The following is a 26,499-nucleotide window of genomic DNA, read 5'->3' as shown; positions in this document are numbered from 1 at the left end:
GTGCTGCTGGGAACTGACGAGGTCGTGAACCATCTCATCAAGGTTCCTTGGTCTAGAGCTTGGCTGACTGGGACCTGGCCCTATATTCTGGATTGTTCCACTTCCTTGGCCTGGGCGAATGTGCCCTTGACCTCCTGGATTGTTGTTGAAATTACTTCCTTGACCTGGGTAAGGTGCTTTGGCATTCCTTTGATGTGGTGGTACATAAGAGTTCCCTTGATAATTCTGATTCTTGTCTCCCCAGGTCGAGTGATCTCCTTGGTTACGGTTATTCCAATTTCCTTGCCCCTCATGATTTCTCCAGTTACCCTGCCTCTCGGGCTGCGGTGCGGACTGTATACTCAATTGGGGTGCTGGCTGGCTTTGCTCATTTTCAGACCATCTAAAGTTCGGGTGATTTCTCCAGGGTGCATCTGTTGTCTTCCTTGGTTCCAACTTCCATCAGGATTCCAACTTCCCATCGCGTTCGCCTGGGCCTGGTAATCACCTTCCTGAGGTCCGTAATATTGCTGGAGTTGATTATCTCCTGGACCTAACATCTTAACCGTTTCCTTTAGTGCGGCTGTATTAGTCCTTTCGATAGCATTCAGCAAGGCTTTCTCCAGCCTATCAATCCTTGCTTCAACTTTGTCATCCTCCAGCTCCCTCAATGCATTCGCAGAGCCTCTTCTCACAGCATTCCTCGTGCTGTCATACGCCTTCTTGGCGTCGATTAATCTTCCCAAAATCTCTCTTGCCTCGCTTCCTCTCTTCCTTGTAAAATTCCCCCCGCTCGAGGAGTTCATCAAATCCTTAGACTCGGGAGTTGCCCCTTCATAAAACAGAGAGTATGTCTCCGCCTCTATCATCCGATGATTCGGGCACGCGTCCAGCAATCCCTTGAACCTTGACCAGTATTGGCTCAATGACTCATCGTAATCCTGCTTGCATTCCACTATCTCCTTCTTCAGAGCGTTCGTCTTGTTGGATGGAAAGAAGTAATCTAGGAATTCCAATTTAAAGTCCCTCCAGGTGCGGATAGAATCAGGGGGTAATCTCAACAACCATGTATTTGCCTCCCCCTTTAGAGTGAAAGGAATCGCGCGCAAGCGATAGTCCTCCTCTGTCGCATCATTAGGCCTCTTTTGAATGCCACACAACTTGCTAAACTCGTTCAAAAACTCGTACGGGCATTCACTCCTTCGCCCAGAAAATGTTGGCAAGACGCCTAACACATTCGTTTTGATCTCAATAGATTTCTGACGTGGGTTCATCACTATTGCATGCGCTGGCTCTCCATCGAGATGAGCCGTTAGTGACCCTATTTCTGGATCTGGGTCTGCTACGTGCGCCATCTCAACTTCCTCTTCCTCCCCTGTTTCCGACTCTGTTTCTGATTCTGGTGGGGACTCCGGATCCTTTCGTCCTGAAGATTCCCAGGATTCGTCACTCAAAAACTCAGTCGGGAACGGATCTCCCGTCGTGAACCCTGATCTGGTAGTTACGGTGGAGGCTGTATCCTTGATCTTCCAAACGGACTGACCGTGTTTCCAACCAGACGAGTTACTCCGGTAGAAGCTCCTGCTCATGCACTACAAAGAAAACGAAAAAAAAACAGTAAATTAAAATTATTCGTACCAACTACTCTAAGCACTAACACAAAGTACGCCATCCATCCCCGGCAACGGCGCCATTTGAAAGCGTATGAAAGTAACAGAGAGGCTCTTTCGTACGTATGCACAGAAATTGATCAATGCAAGCGCTCGGTCAAGACACCATGCTTCTTAAGTCCACTGGAGCACAGGGTCCAGGAACTCAAGAGAACATACAGTGCTTCAGTCGTTGGGCACTCTCAACTCCCCTTTCAAAAAATAATATAAATCCCTCAACCCGAATACTATGAATTAGTATAGGGAAGTGGGGTCGATCCCACAGAGATGGACTCGCAAAGTAGTGCTCAGAGGCTTTGGACAAACAAATGGCTGCTGCCACGCAAAAGGGTTGAGAATTTTAAACTAACTCTAGACCTAGGCAGGAAATGTAAATGCTAGACCTAGGACATATTAAACTTGTAAATTCAGACTTCAACAGCAAGAAACATAACCACTTCCTAGACAGTGTAAACAACTACCTAATCTAGCTAAACAGAAGATAACTGAAAGTGGGGACCATAATTCCAAAAGTGGCAAGTACGGAAAAAAAAACTGCAGATAACAAACTCTGACGCTAGCTCGCAGCGAAATGTATCCTCTCAACCTAATTAAACTTGCAGATGAACAAAACAGAGCACAAAGCGAGATTCGAACAGAATATAGAAATTTGGTCGTCGGAAACTTGCCACAAAACGGAAACAAATCAGATCTGCGTACACTAGACGGAATGAAAGAAAAACTCGTAAACTAAGCATGAAAATCAGATCGAAACTACTCAGATTCACGTCAGAATACTTGATCCACTCCGGATCCAAGACATCCGAACTCAACAACAAACAAATTCAGCAGATCAAACACAGATTCCTCTACAATCCAACTCCAATCTCCCAGATCTGACCATTAACCTGCAATGACTCAAAAACAGCTGCGAAACGCATCCAACTCAGACAATTTAAAACACCAAAATCTCAATAAACGAAGCAATCAAACTAGAAATCAACACAATCACCATAACGGAAAATCAAACTTGCATTTAAACCAGAAACTATTTGGTGAAAATAGAGAACCGAGCTTCGAACAACGAAGCTCGGCAGAGTAAGTAAAATACGGAAAGCGGAAAATAAATTGTTTCTTCGCTCCTAACAAGAGCGGTGTTACACTATATCGGAAGCTAAGATGAAACCCGAACGTGTGAACTGAGATCTCCTCAAACTAGTACCAAGTGTGTGTATGGAAAAATGAACTAAGCAACAGGCTGTGGTGAGGTCTCCACCGAGAAGATCCCTCCAGCTTGCATGCTTCTGCCTTTTATAGATGCGGACATAGCCCTTGAGTCTTCGTAGAAATCCCTATTCTACCCTTCAACTCTAGAGCTTCCTCCGTCGAGCAATTCTCTTCATAATCGTTCACTAAATCGCCAGTTCCTCGACCTTGTGATTTTTTGGTCTTCTTTCTTGGACCTGGCGAATTCCTTTACACACCTGGCTTAAAACGTGCGTTAGCCCCAGTAAAATCACAAATTAAATCCCTAGACCCATGCATGAAATTAGCCTTATCAGTCGCCAACGGCAACCAGCATAATATGGGGTACTATTTGGCGGATGGGATATACCCAAACTGGCCCGTCTTTGTGAAGTCAATCAAGCATCCGCTCGGACAAAAGAAGACATACTTTGCGAGCCGTCAGGAAGCAGCGCGCAAGGATGTGGAGCGGGCATTTGGTGTGCTCCAGAGTCGGTGGGCGGTTGTGAAGGGTCCTGCACGGCAGTGGTATATTCCTAACATCGGCGATATCATGTACGCATGTATCATAATGCACAATATGATTGTCGAAAATGAAGCTGCGGAACTGACTCAGTGGACCAACGAAGATGATACGGGTGCAGGTCCAAGTCACGGCGTGGCCACCGCGAATGTGAATATGGGGGTACCTCATGGAGAGGTCGCGCGGCTGCGTGCATTTGCCGACATGCGGCAAACAGATGCCCATGTTCGACTTCAGCAGGATATCATCGAAGAGGTTTGGACTCGGAGGGGTTGACGTGATAATGTATGAAGTTTTTTTTTATTAGTATGCAATTTTTTTTTCGAATCATGTATGTTTTTTCCGATGAAGTTGTTAATTTTTCCCGTAATTTTTTCGAATAATGTATGAGGTTTGGACTCGGAGGGGTTGACGTCAAATTTTATTTCCGTAAATGTAAATTGTTTTATTTGTAAATGTATGATTTTTTTTTATTGCGGGATGTCCTAGTGGGAAGGGCGGACATAGGAGGGGATGTCCTAGTGACGTGGCAGTGGGATGAGAAGTTCTAGTGACGTGGCAGGAGGTGTTTTTGGGATGTCCTAGTGGATGTCCGCCCTCTGGAGATGCTCTTATAATCCATTTACAAAATTTTGTCAATACCCTTGAACTGTTGAAACACAAGTTAATTAACATGACGTTTTTTCACTATCTAATTAAATTGGGGGTTCTAATAATCATATGCTAGAATAATTATCGATCATCTTTTAAGAAAATAAAAGAAAAAATCATGAGAATAGTAACGAAGAAACTTATTTGTTGAACGTTTGATGGCTAATATTTAACCTATAAATACATCACTTCCTCACCTCGTTCATACTTGAAAAATTCTATTTTCTTTCAATTTCTCTCAAACAGTCAAACTTCTCTCTATATTTTGATTTCTTTCCTTTTTAAAAATTTGTTGTTCATATGGACAAGATTTGATCCCCTTGAAGGAGTCTGACTTTATTCAAATTATGTGCTTTTTTATTTTAATTTATGAATTTATTTTATTAAAATAATACGGAGTACTTATTTTGGAGATCATCCACTATTTTCTTATTTGATCAGTTGTAATGTTGAAGAGAAAGAAACAATATTTTGTTTATATAGAGAGTAATGAAGTAGTTACTCTATCAATCCACCAAAAAATTTGGATATGAAACTTTACAAGAGTTCATTAAATATGACTTAGCAGATGTCACTATATATAATTCCATATCCCTACATGTGAATACAAAACAACAAGATCCCAATGAATAAATCAAACTAGTAAGGAAGCTGTGTGTAGTAGTATTTGTTACTACAAGGCGGCAGTGGTTTGGCACACAAGCACAGATTGTGAGCATATACAGCTGCAGGGAACATGTTATAAGGCCTTCCTTGTGGGATCTCCCCACACAACCTATTCACCCTGAAGCTCCCATGCTTCAGCTCTTCCATCCCCAGCAAGCTCTCGGGGATTCTCCCCGTCAGCTTGTTCATCGACACGTCCAGCCACCTCAACCTCTCCAGCAACCCCAAGCTCCTCGGAATCCGTCCTGATATCTGGTTTCTTGAGATGTCAAGGCTTTCTAACTTAGCCAGGTTTGAAACTGAACTTGGAATATGCCCTGTAATCATATTGCTTCCTATGTTGATTACTTTCAAGCTGTGTAGTTGGTTGTTGATGAGTAGGTTGGAGAGTGAGCCATGCAACTGGTTCGAGTGGAGATCGAGATCCGTGATCTGATCCGGGAGTTTGATTGATGAGAGATCAGATGTGAGTAAGTTGTTTGAGATCTTGGCATTTTCCAAGTTTGTCATGTTTGCCATGAAACTCGAAATCCCTTTTGTGAAATAGTTGTGTGAAAGGTCTAATGTGGTTAAAAATTCTGGATTTGTGAAATTTGGAAGTGCTCCTCTGATCTTGCAGCCTGCAAGGTGGACATTGTACAGTGGTCTTGTACTGATCCAGTCAGGAACGGTTTGTAAGTTGAGATCGTTGTAAGAAAGATCGATCGATAGTAGAGAAGGAAGCCCTTCATCAAATGCTTTATTAGGCAGAGGATCTGTGAGCATGTTTCTTGACAGATTCAGATTCCACAAGCTGTGAAGCTGTGCAATGGAATCCGGTACCGGACCAGTGAGCTTATTCGAGCTTAGTCTCAATACTGAAGCGGACTTAAGATTCCCAATTTGAGCTGGGATTCGTCCCGTTAGTAGATTTTGATTAATTGAAAGGTCAGAAAGGTTGGTGAGGTTGAACAAGGATATAGGTATCTGGTTCACAAACTTGTTGCTGGTAAGAACAAGATATGTGAGATTCAAGAGGCGTCCGAGAAAATTTGGGATGGATCCAGACAATGAATTGAAACTGAGATCAAGAAACTGGATGTTTCTCAATGAGTTAAAAGATGTGGGGAGTGAACCTGTGAGTGAGTTGTTTGCTAGAGTCAGCTGCAACAGATTCCTTAAATTCCCCAAAGCTGGTGGGATCTTTCCTGTCAGAAGATTCCCACTCAATGACATTGTCTGAAGATTCTCCAACAGGCCTAAACTTGATGGGATTATTCCATCCAATGAGTTATCTTCAAGAGCAAGGTGTTTGAGGTGTGTGAGTTTGGCAAAACTGTGTGGAATTCCCCCTGAAATATGCTTCATTCCACTAATCAACAATACCTCCAAGTATTGCAGATTGCTAAGAGAATGGGACAGAGTGCCCCTCATGAAGAGGGCTTGTGATGATGCTGGCCTCTGCATGATCAGCTTGGTGACCCTTCCTTCGAAGCACTCCACGCCTTGCCATCCGCCACTGCAGCAGTCGCGGCCGGTCCATGTGGAGAGGATGCCGGTTGTGTCGTTCGAAATGCTGGCCTTGAACTCAAGAAGGGCAGCTCTGTCATCCCTGAAAAAGAGAGGTGATGATGGGATTCTCCTTTGGAATGAAGGTGTTGTGAAGAATGCTGTGATTAGAAAAATCTTGATCAGAAACTGCATTGTGTTAGTATTGATGACTAATGAAGATTGTGATAGTAAATAAATGGGTGTTTTAATGTTGGAGTGAAGTAGATACAAATTCTTGACTTCAAAAATTTTGCTGATTCAACTTTTGATGTGCAAAGTGTGATATGATCCACTGATTTCCTATTTTTTGGATGTTGAATTGTTATGTTGTTTGATTGATGCTAAAATTTTGGACTGCCTTTAAATTTATTATGTGAACTACCGGACGTTTTGTGAAAGAATTACTCCAAACTCAACTATTGTCCTTTAACATTCCATCTTTTTTTAAATACAAATATTTTAATATACAATGACCAAAATTTCCGAGCCTGGCTTCAGCAAAAATTAATGTTTGGCATAAAAAACAAAAACAATAATAAAAAAAAAGTTTCAAATGAAAATAATTGGACGCAAATTTTCTACTCCGTACTATCGCCTTCGATTTAGAAAAAAAAATCGAATTCTTACAAATTCACTACTAAATTCATAGTGTTTGTGAATAAAATTTTTAGATTCGTAGTACTATAAAATATTAAGTTTAATTCAGAATTTGTTTTTTTTCTTGGGACCAATGGTCCCACAAAAAGGGATAAGTTTTGCGTCGTGAAAGAAGGACATTCCCTTTTTACTGCAGAACTATCCAAACACGCAATTTCATAAACCCACGTTTTTGGCATGTGTTTGATCTTTTTCGTATATTTGCAAATTGCAAGAATATTTTAGGACCTCATCTCGTTAATCACAAGTTGCGAGATAAGATATTTACCTTTAAATTGCTTCTATAAAATTTGCATAAATAATTTCGCAGCTGATACAGTTAGTGATCCTTTTCGAAAAGAAGAACCAAGTGAAGTGCTCGATCTTTTTTTGGTGCCCCTACTATTGAGTAATAAATCATTTTAATTAGAAAATATGAAATACACATTTTTTTTATAATTATAAGCACATTTATATGTACTCCGTATTTATATTTTTCCCTAAATGCCGAGATGAGAAATTTATACTATATGGTCCAGTCTCGTCTTTACTAAAAGGCTAAAACATTCCATCCATCACTATCGCTAAATTTTATTAACTACATTTACGAGGTTTTGTATTTTATTTATTCTTTAAGGTTTTAGCATTTAACTTTAAGCTAGTGTCATGTAGGTCACATGCACTTTTTGTCGTGTAGATTGTCTCATGCGAGATACCGAAATGAAAGTGATATGAAGAACTACCAAATTAACCTCATCTATGTTTGAATCTTGGTTAAATTAATTGATGATAAATTAAATTATAAAATTTGGTCAAATTATGGTTGATCTTATACATTTAAAAAGTGGGACAATAAATCACAAGTTCGGAAAATTTGAAACTATCCCATTACCCATATAGTATTTTTTTAATTTGAGTGAAATCAACATTGATGTATCAGGCGAAATATGCAAAATGACGTCATCTGATAATATTTTCTGAATAAATCACTAAATTTGACTGAATTTTGGTTGATCTCACACTTCAAATATAAAAAATCACAAGGTTGAAAAAATCGTCATTCTCCATTCTTTCTTAATTTGAGCGAAATTGAGACCATGTATTAGTCGGAAAATATTTGTATGGACAAAGTAGAGTCGTTCAATAACATGGTATAGTCCTATCAATTTTTGGCAAAATTTAACATATTTAATATATCTTACTTTATTCTTATCTATTTTATACTAGTATAGGAGTATTTTTATAATCTTCTTATCCCTTATATTATTCACACTTCACTTATTATTTTATTCTCTTTTACATTATTTCTCTCCACGTAACACATAAAGTATTTATTTCTTACGAGCATCCACAACGGTGCTTGCGCCGACGGACGGCGTCCGTGCCGCTGGCGCGGCACCGCCCTGCTCGCTGCTGCGCTCTTGCTGCTGGCACGGCGCTGCTCGATGCATCGAGCACGTCCGTGCCAGCGAGCAGCTGACGTGGCGTTTCCTGATTGGTCAACGGCAATGCCGTCGACAATTTTTTTTAAATCGGATTTTAATTAAAAAATCCGAATAAATATAAAAAAATATTTTCCCATTTTCCCAAAATTATATCCGTTTTCTCCCCACTTTTAATTTATTTTTCAATTTTCCCCCCAAAATTCACATTTTCATTTATAAATACCCCCACTTCCACACAAAAAATTTCTCACCACACTACACAATTCTCATCTAAATTCTCCCATCTTTTATTTTTTAGGATTTTAATTATGTAATTTTAAATTTTTAGTATTTTAATTATGTAATTTTTATTTTTTTGTAATTTGTAATAGTATTCCGGATATTTTTAATGCATTTTAATATTGTGAAAATATTTTTATTTAAATTGAATAATAGAATGGTGGGACCCTTGAGCATGTCCTTGCGGAAGAGTATGGATGTGGGTGTTGTGCTATTGCCTAAGAGTATAGAGTAAAAAATAATAAAAGTGGGTCTGGGCCCACATCCATGCTCTTTAGCAATAGCACACGGATGAAGATGCTCTAAGGTTCGCATAAAAATATAAACACCTCTATTATCTTCAAAAGAAAATACCAGATAAAACTAGGAATAAAAATATTGGGAAGTTACCATATTTTCCTTCTTTTTTTCAAATTCAATTTCCTTATTGTATAAAGAATCTAAACAAATTTTAAATTTGATCCCAGATTACTTTCCTAGTACAACATAAGCTACGATAGTTATACGATCCGTACGCGTATAACTAAACTTCCTAACTATATGATTTTTAAATAAATGAAATACTGATATTCGAATGGCACACGTGCAGTAAATCTTGAATAATTGAAGGTCAAGCTCAATTAAATTTCGTTTTTTTAGATTATATACACATAACATCACATGCTGATAGATACATTTGATAAAAAAATACTCCCTCCGTCCCGCACTACTCGCACTTATTTCCTTTTTGGGCGTCCCAAGTTACTTGCACTCTTTCCATTTTTAGTAAAAAATTTCACCTACAGCCATCATTTTTTACTTTCCTATACACTCATTCCTTAATCTCCGAGCCGAAAAGGAAATGAGCGAGTAGCCTGGGACGGAGGGACTACTTCATTTATTTACTTTGTTTCAAATTTTCATTTAGCACGTTGTACACGACTTGACACCATTATTTAATACTATCAATTGTAATTATTTCGTTTGACTCATCTAAATGACTAAACAATTAACAAAGATTAAATAATAGTTAGGTGGTGGATTAAAATATGAGGACATTCCGATCTTATCTACTCACACTCATTCAGTTACATATTTCAATAGACGGAATATACAAATAGGTGGTGACTGGTGAATTAAAACTACAAGAACTAAATATAAAAAAAACTACTACAAGACCTACGTCTCAAGAACTCCCTCCATTCCCCATTATTTTCATTTTGGCATGTTAATTATCTCATTTTATTTTTACCACGGATTTTTTATTACACTAACTCATTCTCATTCAGATTTTATTATAAACTAATACAATAGTACTATATAAAAGTAGAATCCACCTTTATCAACTTTTCCAACCCATATTCAATTAGTACATTTCTTGTAACTCATGCCGAGTCAAAGTGGGACACATATTGAGGGACGGAGAGAGTACTTTTTTAACTTTCTACCTTTAAAGCAAATTTTCAATTAACTACTAATATTAATAGACATAAATGTATAATTAACTCTTGTTTATTAAATTTTAATTATAAATTTTATGAAAAGCGAAATCATTAGATTTATTAAAGGGAAAGTAAACTTACAGAAGTGGACTACTTTCCCACGTCATCCCTCCTCTCACTTTAACAAATTTGATTCCACGGTTTTAGTAGAAAAGAATAAGACAATTAGAAAATTAAATATCATTAAGTTATAATATTAGCAAAGGAGTGTAGTAGCCTAATAAAGAATCTTCAACTTTTGATAATAAATAAATTTGATAATTCCATGTGCAGCAGGCTGATAATTAGAATTTTATCTACTCCACTTTGTATTTTATGTTGTTTCCTCCACACTTCTTAAAATAGCAAAACGCGCCCCCAAGCGCGTACATTACCTTATTTTAAAATTGAATAAAATATTAAAATCAAAAGCGTGAGTCCAAGTCCGCCATCCTCGAATCTTCCTCACCGCGTCTCTCACTCTCAGTCTCTCGCCGCGTTGATTTTCCCCCAAATATATAAATACACACCAATTTCATTTCCTCTCCTCACACATCCTCTCTTCTCTTCTCTTCTCTTCTCTGAAACACACATTTCATCGAACACCTTCCGATCACTGCAACTCTAATGGAAATCTCATCATTCCTGCATCTCGACGACTACTCTTTTGTCGATTCGGAACCAAGCTTCATCTCCTTCTCCAATGCCAATAAGCGCCCCAGATTCGACAGCGATTCTTCAATCGAAGACGTCCTAACCAATCTGCTCGCGTTTGAGGCCGCCGTCGTCGAAGATAAACCCTCGGAAAACGCCTATTTCTCATCAGCCCCACCGCAGCAGGCCTCATTCATGATGAATTCCACTTCTAATTACAACCAATCAACAACCCCCAATTCCTCCCCTTCCAGAGCCTCCCCACAGCCCAAGCGCCCCCGCGCCGAATCCAGCCCCATCTCCGACGATTCGAGCGTCGCCGGCGCCGGCGGCCGCCGCCTCTGGGTGAAGAGCCGGTCGAAGGCGTGGTGGGAGCAGGTGGACAGCCCTAATTACCCCGAGGCAGAGTTCAAAAAGGATTTCCGAATGAGCAAAGCCACCTTCGACATGATCTGCGACGAGCTCGAGCCCGCCGTCAACAAAAAGGACACAATGCTCCGCTCCGCCATCCCCGTCCGCCAGCGCGTCGCCGTCTGCATCTGGCGCCTCGCCACCGGCGAGGCCCTCCGCGAGGTCTCGAAGCGGTTCGGCCTCGGCATCTCCACCTGCCACAAACTAGTCCTGGAAGTCTGCACCGCCATCAAAACCGTCCTAATGCCGAAATTCATCCAATGGCCCGACGAGAAGAGAATGCACCAAATCAAAACCGAATTCGAGCTCTTCTCCGGCATCCCCAACATCGGCGGCTCCATCTACACCACCCACATTCCCATCATCGCCCCTAAAGAAAGAGCCGCAATCTACTTCAACAAGCGCCACACCGAGCGGAACCAGAAAACATCATATTCCGTAACGGTTCAAGGCGTTGTCGATCAGAAGGGCGTCCTGACCGACATCTCCATCGGGTATCCCGGCTCGATGAGCGACGATCAGGTCCTCGAGAAGTCGTCCCTGTCGCAGCGCGCGAGCAGGGGAGCTTTGAAGAACACGTTGATCGCGGGGAATAGCAGCTTGCCTTTGACAGAGTGGGTGCTGGTGCCGTACAGCCACCAGAACCTGACGTGGGCGCAGCACGCGTACAACGAGAAGATGGGGGAGGTGCAGCGGGTGGCAAGCGAGTCGTTCATGCGGCTCAAGGGGCGGTGGAGCTGCCTGCGGAAGAGGACGGAGATGAAGCTGCAGGATCTTCCAGTTGTGCTGGGAGCTTGCTGCGTTTTACACAACATCTGCGAGATGAGGGGCGAGGGCTTGAGCCAGGAGCTTGCGTTCGAGCTGTTTGATGACGAGATGGCGATCGAGAACGGCGTGAGATCCGTCAATGCGTTGCACACGAGAGATAAGATTGCGCACAAGCTCTTGCATCATGAGGCTGCTGCAACTGCTTTCCTCTTGTAGTTGTTAAACACTACTAGAAAATAAGTTTTGTTTTTTTTTTCTATTGTACATTCAATTGATCAATTGTCGATCAATACACAACACAAAATCTACCCATCTAGCAACTTGGGGTTAGTTTGGTAACAATTCTTCAAAACTGAGGCCTAATCTAGAGATTGTGATTTGGAACCCCACACCAACCACTCTTTGCCTATTTGGATATAACTTGGAAATGTTATGAGTCAGCAAGATTGAATGTTTCATTTTATATTGTTGATTTGTGATTGGTTCAATAGTGTAGGCTAGGCTGGTTACTCTTCGGTCACTTATTCGTCCTTTAAATTACTATTCATGTGCATCACTGTACTTTTTTACTTCATCTCTTAACTAAGGGACGGAACCTGCAACCCTCCGTTCTTAACCATCCCTTAAATTACTATTCATTCATTCAATTTCATTTTTTATTTTTATTTCCAACCAAATTCAATTAAAAAAACACACAATTCATTAAAAATAAAATAAAATTACAGCATAAAATAAAAATACAACTTAAAATTAAAAAAAAACAAAAAAAACACTTAATTAAAATCCTAAAAAATAAAAATGACATAATTTAAAATACAATTTTAAAGAAAATAAAAAAAAACTACTCCGCCGACGAATCATCCCCCGAAGGCGCTGAAGGTGCACTGAAGCCGTGAGGAGGCGGAATGCCAAGTTGTGCTGCCATAAACACAATTCCGTTAAAATAAGCTTGGTATTGGGGAGGCGTCATGCGGGAAGTGTCTGTCATTGTGGCGGTCATGTACATGGACATAAGGGAGTTTGTGGGTCCCCCCAAGCCCGAGCCCGCCTGGCTTGATTGGCTCGGCCCCTCCTCCTTCTAGCCGCCTTCGCCGCATTTCTCCCTTGCGGCCGACGGTGCCCACAGGAGGACCCCCCTGCATCGTCTGTCGGGGCCTCAACCTCCTGCGAGGCAAACTCTTGTGGGGCGCTGCCCGAACCGCCCTCACTAGACGAGTATTGGCCACCTGCCGTGTGCTTCATGCGCTTCGAGGTCAAGCCCGAGCTGGACAGGACACCGCCTGCCCACCTTTCCTCGTCTTTGACGACCTCCCAAACATCGACATAGTTGAATTGTTTGTCGGTGTCGTCGAAGTAGACTCGCAAAGCCGACCTCAGAATGTCGGCTCCCGTGGCTCCGCTTTGGTAATGAGCCGCTTCATTCTTGTGGATGGCGCAGAATCTTTTGACCTCTCTATCGACTCGGTCAAAGTGAGCGCGGAGCATCTTATATGTGCTGCGGCGGGACCCCTTCGGCTTAATCTTGTGGTAGGCCTCGGTGACCTTTTCCCAGAAGCACTTCCGATGTTGTTGATTCCCGACGGTGGGATAGTATGAGACACTGATCCAGGCATTGTACACCGCCAGCGTTTCTTTGGGGCCGTACGAATGCCGGCCCTCCTTCTCCTCCTCCTCCGCCTCCGCCTCCACCCTAGAGCTTCCACCGCCTCTGCCTCCTCCCCCGCCTCGGCCTTCTTCCGGAGTGGGATCAACGGAATAATCCTCCCGAATCTGGGATAATCCCTGCGAATACCTCGGGGCGGAGGGACGGACGTATGCATCCACATCAAATTGGGGTGGTTGGTACCCCCTGGCGTCGACGAACCCTGGGTGCCCGGCGTCGACGAACCGGAACCACCACCGAGGACATTGTACATGCCCCCCAGTCGTCGAACGCGTTGATATCGAACCCGCCGGAGCCGCCACCGCCAGAGTTTCCTTCGCCGGACATTTTGTGATGAGAGGGTATATGAAAATTGGAGAGGAAATGGAGATGATTTGGGAAGAATAGATGTGTATTTGTGTGTGAAATAAGGATGAATTAGGAGTATTTATAGAGTAAAAAAAATAAAAAATAAAAAATAAATAAATAAATTGAAAAAACAGTAATATTACCGTTTTTCATTTTTTTATTTAATTCAAATTTTTTAAAAAATGAATTATTGCGTCAACGTGACGATGCCCACTTGCGGACCGGCGAGTGGGCGTCACGCATGGCGCAGGAGCGCGCGGAAGTAATTTTGGAAGATTTATGAGAACTATTCTCTGTTTTCGAATTCTTTCCTTCTTGATGGAATTTAAAAAAAAAAAGAATTAAACTGTGAAGTGGTTATTCTTATACTGCATTGTTTCACGAGATCAAGGTTTCATAGTAATATTTGAAATTATGATCTACTATGGGAGATTTTATCTTGGGTTTTTTTAACTATACTGTTTTGAATGTCAACTGATGGAGTAGATTCAATTGATCAACTTAGTTGACGGCGCAGATAGTGGGCTGCTATTCAATTCAAGTAGCAATCATGATGAAGGGGAAAAAGATTAAAATTTAATTGATAATGAAAAAGATAGAATCGCGACTCTCATTATAATGATAATAATACATGGATGAAGGCAACTGAGGACCATTTTATAAATAAATGTATTTGAAGGAACATTCTGTTGAACTGAAGAACATAGAACATTATACAAAAGCAAACCAGAGAAATACCAAACTAGACGAGAGAAACACAACGAGAGAAACGAGAGACAATTTTATTGATTGACAACTGAAATGTACAAGCTACAAAGAAGGAGAGCTTCTTCTTTTATACTCCATGATCCGATCATCTAAAGAGCTAAGAAGTAAGAATATCTCAGCAGGAAAAGTAATAAACTTTTGCCAGCTGTACAACTAACTATGCCAGCTGTGTAACTAACTCTAACTAACTTCTCTAACTGTCATCAACGGCTCTCATTCAACGGTCTTCTTCTTCCTCACTTCTTCAGCTAGCATTTGCATCTTCAATACCCCCTTCAAGATGGACAATACAAACTATGAAAGTTCATCTTGCTAAGAATGTTTTCAAAAGCTGAGACTTCCAACGGCTTAGTCAAAATGTCAGCCAACTGTAGCTCACTTCGTATAGGCATGGGTTTAATCACACCTTCTAGGTATCTTTCTCTTACAGTATGACAATCAATCTCAATATGCTTCGTTCGTTCATGGAACACCGGATTAGAACTAATGTGAACAGCGGCTAGATTGTCACAAAACAAGGGAACTGCTTTTTCCACTTTGATGCCACCACACTACTTCACAAGTGGCATGTGCCATGGCCCTATACTCGGCTTCTGCCGATGACCTCGAAACAATGTGTTGCTTCTTTGCTTTCCAAGAAACTAAAGATAAGCCAAAGAAGAGGCAGTAACCTGTCATGGATCTTCTTGTATCAAGGCACGCGGCCCAATCTGTATCTGAAAAGATGGAGTAGAATAAGCCACGTCCCGGAGTTCTTTTCAAGTATCTAAGTATTTTCTCGGTTGCTTCCCAATGTTCATCACACGGTTTGGAGACATATTGGCTAAGTTTATGAACCGCAAAGGTTATATCAGGCCTGGTTATACAAAGATAGAGTAGTCTCCCAATCTGCCTTCTGTATTTAGATGGATCCTTCATAGGATGTCCAGTGTCCTGCTTGAGATGGTTTGCTGGATCCATTGGAACTGAAGATGGCTTACATCCTAATAGGCCTACATCTCTGATAAGATCCATCACATATTTCGTTTGCTATCTCAAGGCCAAGAAAATACTTTGGCACTCCCAAGTCTTTGAACTTGAAAACTTGAGACAGAAAGTTCTTGAAAGCTTCTGTCATGTCTAGCTTATTCATGGCTATCATCATATCATCAACATACACAACAACTCCAAAGAACATTGAGCTATCTTTCTTGAAAAAGAAAGAATGGTCTGAGGCTGATTGTTGGAGTCCAAACTTGGCCAAAACTTCAGAAAGCTTAAGGTACCACTGTCTTGAGGCTTGTTTCAGACCATATAGAGATTTATTTATCTTGCATACAAGCTTTGGACCAGTTGAACTGCCCTCCTCAACAATAAGCCCGAGTGGAAGATTCATATAGATCTCTTCTTCCAAATCACCATAGATAAATGTGACAGAGACCAGTCATAGACAGCAGCTAAAGCAAGTAAGAACTTCAAAGTAGTCAATTTAGCAACCGGGGAAAAAGTATCCAGGAAGTCTATACCCTCAAGTTGTGTAAATCCCTTAGCAACTAAACGAGCCTTGAACCTCTCTAATGATGCATCAGCTCTGATTTAACTTTGTACACCCATTTGCAGTCAATGGGGATCTTCCCTGGAGGTAAATGCATAATTTTCCAAGTGTTTGTCTTCTCCAATGCAGTCAATTCCTCTTGCATGGCTTGCTGCCAGTCAGGAGATGAGGATGCTTGGGAGTATGATTTAGGCTCAAACACAGCAGTCATAAGGACTATGTACTTGAGATGTGGAGGAGATAGCTTGGATAGAGAGAAATATACAGAAATGAGATATGGAGTAGATGATGATACAGAATTGCAGACATAATCAGTTAAGTGTGAGGGAGGTTTGGTGGCTCTGCCAGTTCTGGTGGTTTGAGGAAGTATAGAGTCAGTACTGTGTGATGTAGAAGGATTGGATGATGTAGAGGTTGATTCATTTAGTGAGGCAGAATGATCATTTGATGTGGTTGAATTATTTGGTGCGGCAGAATTATTCAGTAAGGTAGGAGAGTTATTTTGTGGAGCTGAGGGAAAAAGAGAAGGAGTCAGATGAGAGAAAGGAAAAGTCTCTTCATGAAAGACCACATTTCTTGATATGAGTTCTTGCATGGAGTCAAGATTTAGAACCCTATAGCCTTTGTATCCTGAGGGATAGCCCAGAAAAACACATCTAGAGGCCCTCGGGGCAAATTTATCTCTGTCTCTGTGGAGAGTAGAGGCAAAGCATAAACAACCAAAGGCTCTCATGTGAGTATAGGAAGGTGGTTTGTTGAATAGGATGTGGAAAGGAGTGGCATTGTTTGGAAGTACAGAGGAGGGGATTCGATTAATAATGTAGGAGGCAACAAGAACACAATCCCCCCAGAAAGTGATAGGCAAATGAGATTGAAATAGAAGGCTTCTAGCCACATTTAGTAGGTGCTGATGTTTTCTCTCCACTCTAGCGTTTTGCTTTGGAGTTTCTACACATGAATGGTGAGTTAAGGTGCCAAAAGATGTGTATAAAGATGGTAAGTTGAACTCAGGTCCCTTGTCAGACCGTATGATTTTGATCTTTTTAGAAAATTGAGTGGATATAGAATGAAAGAACTGAGTAAGTATGGATCTGACATCAGACTTATGTTGCATAAGAAAAGTCCACACAAACCTACTTTTATCATCAACAATGGTTAGAAAATAGGCATATACTTGTGTGGTGCATGGGGAAAAAGGACCTCAAATATCACAATGGATTAGATCAAAAATTTCAGAGGCAACAAAATCAGATTTAGGAAAAGGTAGATGATGTTGCTTAGCTAAAGGACATATCTCACATATAGAATGAGTGAGTTTGGAAAAAGAAAGAACATCATTCATGGATTTGAGTTTATTGAAAGACAAGTGACCAAGCCTTTTATGCCATAGGTCAATAGCAACAACAGAATTTACACAAGGGATAGGATCTGAGGAACCTGAAGTGTTGGCAGTGGAAACATCAAGAGCATATAGGTTACCAAATCTGCTACCCCTCCCAATCACAGTCCCCAGAGAAGCTCCCTGAATAAGAATGGAATCATGAGTGAAGGAGACAGAGCAGGGTATAGAGGATGTGAGGGAACTGATGGAAATAAGGTTGAAAGAAAAAGATGGAACACAGAGAACAGATTGCAAATTTATGGTGGGGGTAAGGTGTATGGATCCCATATGAGTAACCGGTGCTTTGGCACCATTAGGTAGATTCACAAAAGTATCAGATACTGGGGAGGAAGTAGTGAATAGAGTGATATCACAACAAACGTGATGTGTAGCACCAGTATCAAGTAACCACAATGAAGATGGTAAAGATGAAGCAGCAACAAAAGGTGAGTAGAGAGTGGTACCAGTGAAAGGAGTGGACTGAGATGGATTGGATGGAGGACTGGGCTGAGGAGATGGAGGAGATGGTGATGAAGTTGATGTAGACGTGGCAGCAAGTTGGCTTTGCAAGAGAGAAATCAACTGATGGAAATCAACTGATGGAGCTGATCAGATGAAGACAGATTTGTCATCTGAGGTGATGAAGTAGCAACAATCTTCTCACCACCTTCATTTACAAAATCTTCAACATAGTTCACCACTTTAGAGTTAGAAAAATCCTTCTGATAAGGTTTGCCTCTTCCCCTGTCATAGCTTTGAGGAAATCCATGTAGATAGAAACATCTATCAATGGTGTGATTGGTGCGGCCACAGTGAGAACACGGCAATCTTCCTCTGCCAAAATTAGATGAGGTAGCATTCACACCATAAGGTTGTTCACTGGAGGAAACAGGAGGTGAAGCAATCAAATTTCCATCAATAGTTCTTTGTCGTTCCTCTTAAATAACCAGAGAGAAGGTCTTAGATAAAGAGGGCAGATGCACCATTGATAAGATAGTAGATCGGATTTGAGAGTAGGATGTGTTTAAACCAATTAGAAACTGGATTGTACATTCTTCTTCTTGATGAGTATGCCATCGAATGGCACTGTTGCATCAGCAATTGCCGCAAGTACACCAAGCAATTGGCTGTGAGTGTTTATACTCATCCCAAACAATTCGAAGGTTGGTGAAGTAAGTACTAACATCAGAATGGCCTTGCACAAGAGCCATAAGTTGTTGCTTGAGTTGATATGATCTAGCTGAATCACTTTGAGAAAACCGATCGTTGAGATCAGACCAAATATCATGAGCATTATCCAAGTACATAACACTCGAGCAGATTTGAGGGGAAACGGAATTTCGCAACCATGAAACCACCATACTGTTACACCAGATTCAAGCAGAGAAAAGCAAGTCATCATCCTGTGGTCGCAGCAAGGATCCATCCACAAATTGCAACTTATTCTTAGCAATCAACGCAATGATGATAAATCTGTTCCAGTTGATGTAATTGGAGCCGGTGAGAACTTGAGAAACGAGCTGGAGGCTCGGATTATCACTAGGATGAAGGTAATACGGACTGGAATGATCATCTGCGGGAACAATTGCATCTCCTCCACGATTGGCGCGATTGCCACGGTTGTTCATCGTGAGAGATGAAGAGGAAATCAAAACAAAGGGCGGAGCGGAAACGAGGAGTTTACATCTGATACCATGTTGAACTGAAGAACATAGAACATTATACAAAAGCAAACCAGAGAAATACCAAACTAGACTAGAGAAACACAACGAGAGAAACGAGAGACAATTTTATTGATTGACAACTGAAATGTACAAGCTACAAAGAAGGAGAGCTTCTTCTTTTATACTCCATGATCCGATCATCTAAAGAGCTAAGAAGTAAGAATATCTCAGCAGGAAAAGTAATAAACTTTTGCCAGCTGTACAACTAACTATGCCAGCTGTGTAACTAACTCTAACTAACTTCTCTAACTGTCATCAACGGCTCTCATTCAACGGTCTTCTTCTTCCTCACTTATTCAGCTAGTATTTGCATCTTCAATACATTCTATATAAAAGAAGGTTGGCATGAAGTGGATAAGTTTTTATTTAAGTCTGTTGTGTTTTAGCAACGAAAGCTTTGAAGTTTTTCATCTAAATTTTCAGGAAACATTTGGGATTAGTTATATCATGCCCTCGTCATGGCATTTCCGTGCAATGTTTAAGTAATTCGTATTATTTTTTTGACATGTCAACATAATTGAGCCATTTTATTTCTTACAAAAATCAACAATTTTTTATTCATGATTTTTAACCAACATAAGTTCATACTTATAACTTTTGAGCATGAATGGGAAACACTTCAAATACACTACTCCATTTATGAATTACATCCACTTTTTCTGGTGTTTTTTTATATAGTACTAATTAATTTGATTTACAAAATAACGAAAAATATTACACTTTTATCAGTGTAGTAATAAATTTACATAATTGTAATAAAAAGAAATATACATAATTGACACATAGACGTGTTTACTATATTAGTACAAGTAATAATCAAATTTAATTTCATTCTTTCTTATTGTTAGGGAAGTCAATTTCATTCTTAACAATATAGTATACATACACAATTTGCTATGTAGGCACACTTCAAATTCAGTTTTCATTTAAATGTGTTGTGATTAGATAAGGCCCATAATATTTTGGACCTGATAGAATTTCAAGCAGGCCCAAAAACCATTCTGCTCATACGGTCATACTTGTTAATTTAATTTATTAGTTCTACTCTACATCTCATTTATTTTATAATCTCATTTTTTTTATCAACTGCCGTTTTTGTTAAACTAAACCATTACGATGATTTAATATGATATAGGAACTCCAATACAATATTTTAAATGAAAACTATAATAAAAAGAATGGTAAATTAAAGTATAGTCAAGACAAGTTTTATTTGACATCTATTTAAATCTTTTGTCTTGTTTTGTAGTACATAAATTTGAGGTAGGCATGAAATATGTGAGGTTTTGAAGCAATGGTGATATGCATGGGACTATGTGTTTTGATGCCCGGGACGGGACCAACCAGAGCTTGCCCGTCAGCCGGAAACCTCCAGCACCGGCACTGGCACCTTGATGGTGCGTGACTGCCCAATGTGCACCATCGCCCTACTACGCTATCTCCAAGACTATATATATGTAGTTTTTATTTTTTAGTCATTTATTTTGTTATGATGTCCGTGTTTTCATTATTATTTCTTCTGAAATAGTAGTACTAATTAAAGAAAGTTGAACTGCATATTATCTAGTTAATTATGAAAAGCACTGTATGTATATTTTTACATGCAAATCAAGAAATACAATTAGTTTGATTTTTTTTCTCTTAAACCTTAGTTCCTTGTGATGGCCACGTTGTGCCACTTTGAGTTCTTTGTGATAACCTTCGGCCCATCAAACAAATGAATAGAAATAGTGCTCTTTAATGATTTTACATAATAACCTTTTTACACGTCTAATTCACCTTCGAATAAATTATTATTTAAAGATAGCGCATAAATAATGTTACATAACAACATTTCTCCACCAATTTTATAGAGATTATAATTGTGTTTTTAATTTTCAATTTGAAAACATTTTCACTTCATGATAATTATATTTTATTTTTAAAATAATATCAAATTCTTAAAATTATGCGGCATCTGCAATAAAAAGAAATTACAATTTATATATGTATATAAATTGGAAAGAGATCATACCATCCTATTGAAAGAGACACTAATAAGTATGTACGTCTAGTGCATATAATCAATATATTTATATTTTATAAATGAAAGGGTATTGAGTATTTAATAATTTTGTTAAGGTAGGATACGACTTATTTTATTTTATAGCTTTAAAATGATCAATTTTTGTTTTAAATTTGTTTAGATCATGCCATTTTTCATTATTTAAAATTTGATTTTTCTCTTTTCAGAAGAATGATTTTTTAAAAAACTAAGGAATGGTAACGAATATTATATGACAATGATCTTGCAATTAGATTAAACAAGATCATGAGATTAATAGTACTATATGTTATCTTTCTAGAAGTTAATGCACGTTTATCTTCGCAAATTTTTATTAATCCCATTGTGTAATCCCCATACAGGATTATTTTATCAAACTGTAATCAATAGACTATTCGTAATACAACTTTGACCTAAGAAACGTACAAAATTAATCAATAATATTAATTTGTTATGTCTGAAATAAAGATCTTCTATCTTTGGAAACGACAACGAAAACAATTATGCCACGTGTTAGTCTTCCATGCACGCCACATGTTAAAAGTAGATCACCAAACTTTGCAGAAGTAAATGACCCAACAAATTAACCTCATTTGTCATAGCTTTTTTCTACATTAAACTGGTCTGTGTAAATCGAGCATTATTAATTTTGTCTTTGGTTGGTATTAATCAGGTAAATATCTATCATCAATGGCTTGTCGAGGTCATCTAACCAAATTGTGACAATACATGTGTTGATACCTAATTTACTTCGATTGCCCCTAAATCTTAAATTATTTAGAGTGCATATATTTTATAAGATTGGGCTCGATCTCGATATGTTTAGCAAATGAAATAAAATTATCAATATAAACATGCATACGTGTTGCTGTCTTTAGCATAAATTTAGATTTTCATTTGGATTGGAAGTTTTTCTTGAGATAGAGCGAGATGAAGGTTAGTTGAGGGGACAATTCAGATATTTTATTTCCCATTCGGAATTATGTATAGTACTCTCTCCGTTCCAGTAAAGATCTGACTCATTTCGTTTTCGCACGTGTTTTTAAAAAAAATGATGATAATAAATAATTTAAGTGAAGAGAAAGTAAAATAATAAAGAGAATAGTGAACTATGCAAATGGTCCCTGAACTATGCGTTTTGCACGCAAATGGTACTTAAACTTTAAAAATATCGTGGGTAGTCCATGAACTAAGGTATAATCATATTTTTCATACTTTTTCACTATTCATCACAATTTTGCACCAAAAATGCCCCAAGGCATGAATTATCATTTTGGACTTTCATATCTAGGTACTAGATTTGATATTTTCTTTATCTTTCTCTCTGGTACTAAATATGATATTTTCTTATAGTTTGAGTACTTAAAATAATATTATTCACTTCACATTTTCAATCACTTTATGTCATATCTTCTTTCTCTCACTTTCTCTAAGTAAAAAATCAAAATAAAAAGTAGTATGAAATTCTTAAATATATTAATTATAAAAATCAAAGTTAAAAATTTAATTATAAAAATAATTTGTAGCAAAATTTCATTTTGACTATGAATTGATTATTTTTTTAATATTAAAAATTAATTTTTTAATTAAAACTAAATTCTTAATTTTTAATTAATCATAATATTTAATATTAAAAATTATTGAACCAGAATCAAATTAAATTTAGATAAAATTTATTTTGATAATTAAATTTATAATTTTAAATTTTATTTCATATTTAAGAATTTCATAGTGTAATTTTTTATTTTAATTTTTTACTTCCTAAAGTTTTTAGAGAAAGAGGGAGAAAGAAAATATGACATAAAGTAATTGAAAAAAGTGAAGTGAATAATATCATTTTAAGTATTCAAACTATAAGAAAAAATATCATATTTAGTACTACAGAGAAGATAAAGAAAATATCAAATCCAGTACCTAGATATAAAAGTCCAAAAATGTCCTTCTTGCTTTGCGGGGCATTTTTGGTGCAAAATTATGATGAATAGTGAAAAAGTATCAAAAATGTTATTACACCTTAGTTAAGGGACAACCCACAATATTCTTAAAGTTTAGGTACCATCCATTTGCTTAGTTCACTCTAAAGAGAATAATATAGAGAGAGTCTCTTCTATATTATTATCTCTTTTATTTTAATTTCTTTCCATTTTACTATTTATTTTCATTTTTACAAAACAAGTGCGAAAAAATAAATGGGTCATCTTAACTAGGATAGAGGAATGTATGTTTTTCTAGAAATGATATTTTAGCAGATTTATGAACCTTACTACTAGATGAAAATTTATATAACATCAACGTCAAGCTAACAAAATTATAGTGGTATTGTTAGATGACTTATCATGCCTTTTATAAGTGATTGTGTTTATTTATTTATTAATAATGCCAAACTTTGTGTAATAACGATTCAATAATTTTTTATAGTAATGTCGCGTGATTCAAATTTAAGTATAAAAAAAATCAAGTGGCATCCTGAATTTAATGTTGCATTGCCCACGAGATGATATATGTATATTTCCAAAATCAAATGCAACGTGTCCTGTGAATCTTATCGATCTTGAAAGTTATATTTTGTGACATTATATTCTGAGCATGTTGAAATGTTGTATAAGTAGCTATTTATTGAAATTTAAGGGTGTGGTGACTGATATTATTGAGAAAAAAGGTAAAACTTTGTATTATTGAACTCCATATAAGATTTTCCCAAACTGCAAACAAGTTTTAATTATAATTTATGGGGTCGAGTGGGGTCGGCCGACCCCACCGCCATCCCTGGTGAACTGCCGGAATACTCCTCACAACGGCCACCGACCGCACGGCGTTCGGAACTCTGCCCCATGATTCATCTTCATGCTGCGGGCAGCTTTTGCACCTCCATTGTTATTTCCTCTACTGCTAAATCTTTTATGCGTGGGCTTAGGTTTTTTTTTTTTAATTAACTTCATATATTTATATCATATATATGAAGGAGGAAATTACAAATCAACTCCTATAACAAGGAGGAAAGACAAATTACGCCACCCAGGGTTCGAACTCGAGACCTCCAGGATGGACGCGGTATCCAGCACCCTTTACCGCTAGGCCAAGGGGCTTGGATTTATGCGTGGGCTTAGGTTTGGGCCTTTTCATTTTAATTAAAACATGCAGGGAATACTTTCTTCATAAATAATTTATCTCTATTATAATGGTTAATACTTTCTTTACCAAATTACAACTAAGATTGCTCGGTATCTAAATTAATTTTAATTCAAATTAAGGGTTTGAGGCGTAGAGCATAGGCTGTGCAAAAAAAGATTCGGTGCATTATATTATAGGAGTATTGTTTATTGAACATCTTGTAGTCATGTTTTATTAATTAATTTATTTTATTATCGTAGTAAATGATAAATTTTAACCTAATTTTTATAGATATTCCCTCCGTCCGATAAAAATATGAATACTTGGAATGAAACGGAAATTAATGTATAATTGTTAAAATAAGAGAGAAATAGAAAGAAAAAGTAATTATAGTATTGTTAGTGGATAATGTGACTCATCTACTAGAAAAGGAAGTTACCAAATACTATAAAAGGAGATAATTTTATGTGACATTCTAAAATGAAAATGTATTTATTTTTATGGGACGGATGGAGTAATATCTATCTTTTACTTTTAATATTGATTTTAGTTACCTTCTATTTTAGATTAATAGATACTCCATTCGTCTCACAATAAAAGTCATATTTTGTCATTTCAGTCCGTCCTACAATAAAAGTCACATTTCACTTTTATCATAAATGGTAAATAGGTCTCACATTCTACTAACTCACTTCACTCATATTTTATTATAAAAAATCAATATAAAAAACTGGGTCTCATGTTCCACTCACTTTTCATACCCACTATTCTTTACATTTCTTAAAACTCATGTCTACATCAAATGTGACTCATATTATGGGACGGATAGAGTATTAATTTTTGAAAAAATCTCGAGTTTCCATCAACTCTTCTAATTCAATTTTGAACAAATCTCGAGTTTCCATCACCTCTTCTAATGCTAATGGCGAACAAAAACAACAGCAACTAGAAGATATTTTCACAACTAATTTTGTCAGTTTCATAATATCATAGAAGTACATATAAAATAGAGATATTTCATTTATAATGTATCTTTATAAGTATATATATTAGTATATTTTATTATTTCTTTCGACCCCACGGCATTTTATTCCTGGATCCGCCATTGATTTATTACTAATATAAATAGCTTAATGTCTAATCTTAATGGGCATATTTGTTTTGAAACCTCAGATTAATTTATGAACGAAATTAATCAGCTATGTTATCCCATAAACGCATAAACGAATTTCTAATTCTCATATTTCTGTTTGGAAATATGTGCCTCTATCTTTCTTTTAATACTTATTGTGTCTCACGATAAAAGTCACACTTATTATTTTGGTATGTCCCATAATAAGAGTTATAGTACATTTCATTTTTATCATAAATGATAATTATGTATGACATTTCACTAATTCACTTCATTCGCATTTTATTATAAAACCAATAGTATAAAAAAGTAGTCTCATATTCTATTAATTTTTTCAATTCACTTTTTTTATATTTCTTAAAATTCGTACCCACAATAAGAGTGACTCTTATTATGGGAAGGAGAGTATTAACTTTTTCCCTAAACCAACAACAATTGATAGCCATAGGAAAACGTTATATTTCCATTTTTTTTATACTTCTACCATTTTTCATTCTCAAAAATGCTTGTTCTTTTTTTTAACAACCTGTTTATCATAAATCTAAATTCACATTTATTTTTAACAAAAAAGTCATCCCTTTGGAAGAAAAAATCAATACGCTTTAAAAAGTTTTAAGAGATGTTTATAGTGAAAAGGGACACATTTTCCATTTCGAATTATTCAACTTCCCAAGAAATTTTTTTGAAGTAAATCGTAGTAATACCAAAAGGAACAAAATAACGAAAAGTGATGGTCAGTGCGTGGAAGCATCTAATTGGCAGACAATCCGCAGATTTCAAAGGAATAACAATAAAAAAAGATGGAAATTAGTTAAACCGAAAGGAAGCCTTGAACGTAGGATGGTTGGACACATGTCCCCTATAGGTGGACCCCACTCTGCAATTGTGAATACCTTCT

At 37.9% G+C, this 26,499-nt stretch overlaps 3 protein-coding genes across 3 annotated transcripts; 1 reads left to right on the top strand and 2 right to left on the bottom strand.

Annotated features, from left to right (window-relative positions):
- Window positions 1-4,686: 4,686 nt before the first annotated feature.
- LOC121752718 (LRR receptor-like serine/threonine-protein kinase FLS2) lies at window positions 4,687-6,396 on the bottom strand. Its single transcript, XM_042147817.1, has one exon. The coding sequence runs from the start codon at window positions 6,394-6,396 to the stop codon at window positions 4,687-4,689; it is 1,710 nt and encodes a 569-aa protein (XP_042003751.1).
- Window positions 6,397-10,608: 4,212 nt separating this feature from the next.
- Window positions 10,609-12,359, top strand: LOC121750421 (protein ANTAGONIST OF LIKE HETEROCHROMATIN PROTEIN 1-like). The gene has a single exon (XM_042144957.1). The coding sequence runs from the start codon at window positions 10,691-10,693 to the stop codon at window positions 12,110-12,112; it is 1,422 nt and encodes a 473-aa protein (XP_042000891.1). The 5' UTR covers window positions 10,609-10,690; the 3' UTR covers window positions 12,113-12,359.
- Window positions 12,360-15,182: 2,823 nt separating this feature from the next.
- LOC121752716 (secreted RxLR effector protein 161-like) lies at window positions 15,183-15,635 on the bottom strand. Its single transcript, XM_042147816.1, has one exon. It carries the CDS (start codon window positions 15,633-15,635, stop codon window positions 15,183-15,185), a length of 453 nt encoding a protein of 150 aa, XP_042003750.1.
- Between the last annotated feature and the right edge of the window lie 10,864 nt (window positions 15,636-26,499).

This window comes from Salvia splendens, chromosome 10 (assembly GCF_004379255.2).
Source record: "Salvia splendens isolate huo1 chromosome 10, SspV2, whole genome shotgun sequence".
Taxonomy (NCBI): Eukaryota; Viridiplantae; Streptophyta; class Magnoliopsida; order Lamiales; family Lamiaceae; genus Salvia; species Salvia splendens.
Note: the sequence above shows the minus strand (reverse complement) of the source record. Positions and strands in the feature narration are given on the sequence as shown.

Bases quoted from the DNA above. Each gene is read 5' to 3' on its own strand.
- LOC121750421 (XM_042144957.1), top strand. From the start codon at position 10,691: ATGGAAATCTCATCATTCCTGCATCTCGACGACTACTCTTTTGTCGAT.
- LOC121752718 (XM_042147817.1), bottom strand. From the start codon at position 6,396: ATGCAGTTTCTGATCAAGATTTTTCTAATCACAGCATTCTTCACAACA.
- LOC121752716 (XM_042147816.1), bottom strand. From the start codon at position 15,635: ATGGATCCAGCAAACCATCTCAAGCAGGACACTGGACATCCTATGAAG.